General features: G+C 32.9%; 1 protein-coding gene across 1 annotated transcript; it reads left to right on the top strand.

The window, feature by feature from the left end:
• The first annotated feature begins 762 nt into the window (after positions 1–762).
• On the top strand, positions 763–2,228 carry LOC129295306 (uncharacterized). The gene is made up of 4 exons (XM_054933815.1): positions 763–889; positions 1,219–1,539; positions 1,811–1,884; positions 2,179–2,228. The coding sequence occupies exons 1-3, from the start codon at positions 821–823 to the stop codon at positions 1,844–1,846; spliced, it is 426 nt and encodes a 141-aa protein (XP_054789790.1). The 5' UTR covers positions 763–820; the 3' UTR covers positions 1,847–1,884; positions 2,179–2,228.
• Positions 2,229–4,443: the final 2,215 nt, after the last annotated feature.

Raw genomic sequence — 4,443 nt, 5'->3', positions numbered from 1 at the left:
CCCATTTATGAAAACGCCTGCTAACACCTTATCTGAAATTTTCTTTTTAAATAATGATGCTCTGAAGCATTTCTGTATTTAGTCTCTGGTCTTAATGTTATCAACTTTTTTTTTAACCAAAAAAAAAAAAAGAAGTCATCAACATATTCTTGGCATCACTGCATCACGAGTGATAAAATTGCTAGATAAGGTTGTGTTTGAGCTCAGTCCATGACTGCTGGGTTCTATGCACTTACTTCCATTGATACTCTTCATTCAAGAGCTCTGCCCCATGTTCAGACGTCAAGCGCTTGTTTTTTTTTTTTTTTTGTGAGAATGGCATCTAACTTTTCTTTCTCCAGTATTCCTTCAAGAAGGAGTAACAGACCACTTGAAATACCAAGCCCATGAGATCATCTCGACAATGAAGGAAAGTCTAGTTGCCTGAACCTGCAATTTTCCTTCTGCTTTGAACTGTGAACTGTCATATCCACCTATCTCCTCTGAGGAAGGATGCCCTCATCACCTAATAAGCAAGGCTCTCTTCCATTGCCTTTCCACATTCATTAGTTCTCTGTCTATTCTGTGCTTCATTCAGCAACTCTGTTGGAATTAGTTACAGGATATGGCTACTTCGCTTTCCCTTTCTTATTTTCCTCTTTCTCTAGGAGACTACTCCCTTCATATATAATTTTACATTTCTGACATGTTTAAATTGTAGCACTAAGCTCAATGATTTGCTACCTTGACTTAACCTTGTAGCGATAGAGATTTAATTGTGGGGCAGAACTCAAGGTTTCAAACGTATTGATTTTCTTACTGTTTATACTTGCAGATCCAAATGTTGACAGAAGTACACTTTCCAGAATTGACTGAAATGTTCCTCAGATTTGCTAGTGGTGTTCAGCAGGTATGTTATGCACTCTTTTTTTTTTTAAACAAAAAATTAACAATACTGATGAATAACTGTCCTTTTTGAATTTTGCTCTTGATATTATGGTGGGAATAATGATTATTGAACCTCGAGTGATATATATGTTGTTCATCCATTGCAATGTGTGCTAAACCTATTTTTTACCTAAAGAAAGTCTGTTATTTCCTATGAGTATGCTTAGAACTGATTGGTATAATCATATATATCTGTATCTTTATCGGCTTGACTCACTTGCCTAGCTTTCCAGTTAGTTTGATTTATAAGTTATATCATTTTTTAACCCTGTATCTGTTTCACTCAATCAGCAAGACTCCCTTTCGCAGCAAGCAGAGTTGGATAAACATGAAGCTCTGGGTTTCTTTAAAGGAATTTTTCAGACTATTTCATCCTACATGGCACTTTCTAATGCAGTGGAGTTTAGTCCTGTCTACAGGAAGGACCTGTTTGCATATGAGAAGAAGATCATAAATTTTATAAATGCAAGTAGGCCCTGGAAAATGTATTTTATGCAGCCAGGACGGTTTGCCTCCCGTGCTATGCCTCAGCAACACTCCCAACCTACACAAGTGTGCTCTAATGAAAATCAAATAGACCCTCTGTGGGAATTCCAAGAACTGTACGGAAAGGTAAATGTGACATCTTTTTAATCATCAATATTTCCTCAATGAAATTTGAAGGAGCAGCAGACAAGATTCAAATAAATCCAAAAAATTAAGTATTGAAGATCCTCTTGACTGTTTTAGTTGTGAGCAATTTAAACGATGATTTTGAGTGTAAACATCTTGAATGGAAAAATTATATAGTAACATTTGGCTGAGTGAAACAGTGCTGATTATTTTGGATATGTCAGGGTTTCAAATATTTTGATTATCTGATTCTGTTTATCTCAACATACAGATCCAAATGCTTAAGGAATGTACCTACCAGAATTGAATGAAATGCACCGGATAATCGCAGATAAAGTTTTGCAGGTGTGTTGGGTACTTGGTTTTCGGTCTGGACAATTTTACCACCAGACATGGCTTAACAAATCTATTTTGAGTATACCATCATCAATATATCAATATAAAATGTAAATTCTATAGCAAGCTATATCAAGTTTACTGTAAAATTGCTTCTGAACAATCTTGATAGAAGGATGTTGTAGAAACTGTGAAGCTCTTGAATCAAACTAAAGCCATGTATCACCTATGGGTTTTCTTATAATTTATTGATTATTGATTATTGATATGGTCTTATTTAAACTTGAATCTATCTCATATCAGATTGACTCCAGACCGAAGACGACACTCCCAACAAGATCGGGCACAGTCATATGCAATGCTGAGCCGAGGCCATATGCGTTTGAGAGGCCAAAGCTACTGAAAATTAAAGAAATGTTGGAGCGGATCATAGCATTCCAACAGGCTTCCAAGAGTGACATTTCTCCTGCCTTGAAGGAAGAATTACCCTCAATTGAGGACCAGATCATAACTTTTATAAACGTAAATAGGTCCAATGCCAGGGAACATGGTGCAATTCGCTATGGACACAAACTTTATGTACCATCTGTGACAGAAAATTTGGAAGAATTTATTGTGAGTGAAAGTGACTTTGATTAAGTTTCTTATTGTATGTTTTTAGGATATATTTCCTGACTTTATGTTATTCCTTTGTCTTGTGTTTTGGGCTCTACTTCTAAATATTTTTATGTCATTCTCTTTTGTCAGATCAGACTTTGATTAAGTTAATATTTTCTTCAGTTGTCTCCCCATCCTTATTCTCTTTTTATATTTCTCCCTCTTTCTTCTTCCTTCTCCGCCTATTTCTTTGGTGTTCTTCATCAAGTAATGCATCACCATTGTCTGAGCTTGTATGAAGCTTGATGTATGTTCAAGTTGGAGATGTAGAAGGTTTCTTGATTGATTACTTATTGAGAATTTAAGTTGCAGTCTTTGGAAGACAGATTGTTTGTTTTTTTTTTTGGGTAAATGCATTCAAATTTCAAATATTAAATATAGGAAATTATAGTTGTTATTTCACAGTCTGTACATTATAAATATTCCAATAACTGTTCTAGAAGACAGATTGTTTTGATTTTCTTCACTGGAAGAAATGGAAGAAAAGGTTACTAGAAGTCACGTTGGTTGTTGGATTTTGAATGTCTAATGTATTTTGTTTTTCACATCTTTGCATTAAGTTTAGAAATTATATTTACAATTCTTGATGCACTGTCAGATTAAAAAAGAGAGAGTCATTGATACATTCATTTAAATAATTTTAATTGTAATCGTTCATTTGATCATCAAATCTTAATTTCATACACAAGATTTTAATTATCATACTGCTGTGTTGAATAAGTTTGTGTTGTGCGGTAAAAAGTGTTTAGACATTTGGATTCCGAAGTTATGACAGATTTTGAAGCATCATGTTGAGAAATGGCGTGATGAGGAAGTCTTCCGAGCTGATACAAATTATCTGACTTCAGCTTGAGGTGTAAGTTTTCGTGTTCAATCTAATTTTGCTTGAGGCATATTTAAGCAGTGTCATGTGAATCAGGTTGGACTGACTGGATTGACTGTTTGGATCAAGAATCGATCATACATTTAATATAATACAATGAAAAAACTGGGAAAAAAGAAAATTAGTCAAACTAACTTCGAACTGATAGAATCGGTCAGTGAATTAATTAAAATTTTCACAATTTATTTTAAAAAATTAATTAATGTTTTTAAGTTATGTTTTTATATCTATTAAGCATTGTGAAATGAAGAATTGTGGATAAATATCCAAAAATTATAATATATTCTAAAATTATAAATTATAAAATAAAATTATGCGTTTTCATTGAGTACTATGAAGTGTTAATGCATATTCCTATCTTTTACTAAATATTATTTTTATTTGAATTTTCATAATTTTAAGAATACATTAACATATTGATAGTCTATTTAACTATGGCCTAACAGTTGATTCAGTAACATGTACGTTCTGATTTTTATAACATTGATTCTTAACTTTAAAATAAGTCAATTTGTTCATGGTTCTGGTCTAATGAAGTTGGGGAAGTTCTCAGTAACTAACCTCCCAGTCAACTTTACAAACTCATTACCAAAAAAAAAAAAATTGCATGCTTCAATGCTGTACCATCCATTTTCACTTGGAAGTAAGATTCATTTTTTTTTTTTAATGCATGTTTTGGCTAAGCGATCTGCAATAATATTGCTCTACCTAGGCGTATATTGCACTTGACTTGTCATTGTAAAGCTAATACCCATCTATTTTAAAGAAACACCAAACAGTAAGTAGTATTAGTTGATATAAGGTTTTAAATTTGTTCAACTAAAACCTCTGAATCAAATTCTAAGACAATACGAGAAAAACTCAGATCCTCCATAAAATTATTTTTAGGTGACATTGCTCATCAACATTTAACTTTACCTATTGAGATAGAGGCAAAAGCCATGTAAAGACTTTGTATATACAATTTATCCATTCTCAAAGGATCATAGCATATATTAAGATTCTTTATAGTTCTCATAATAACAATT

This window comes from Prosopis cineraria, unplaced genomic scaffold (genome assembly GCF_029017545.1).
Source record: "Prosopis cineraria cultivar Desert tree isolate PC_DT_omini unplaced genomic scaffold, ASM2901754v1 PC86, whole genome shotgun sequence".
Classification (NCBI taxonomy): Eukaryota; Viridiplantae; Streptophyta; class Magnoliopsida; order Fabales; family Fabaceae; genus Prosopis; species Prosopis cineraria.
Note: the sequence above shows the minus strand (reverse complement) of the source record. Positions and strands in the feature narration are given on the sequence as shown.

Bases quoted from the DNA above. Each gene is read 5' to 3' on its own strand.
- LOC129295306 (XM_054933815.1), top strand. From the start codon at position 821: ATGTTGACAGAAGTACACTTTCCAGAATTGACTGAAATGTTCCTCAGA. The intron at 890-1,218 runs GTATGTTATGCA...TCACTCAATCAG, and splicing joins TTGCTAGTGGTGTTCAGCAG to CAAGACTCCCTTTCGCAGCA. The intron at 1,540-1,810 runs GTAAATGTGACA...CTCAACATACAG, and splicing joins TCCAAGAACTGTACGGAAAG to ATCCAAATGCTTAAGGAATG.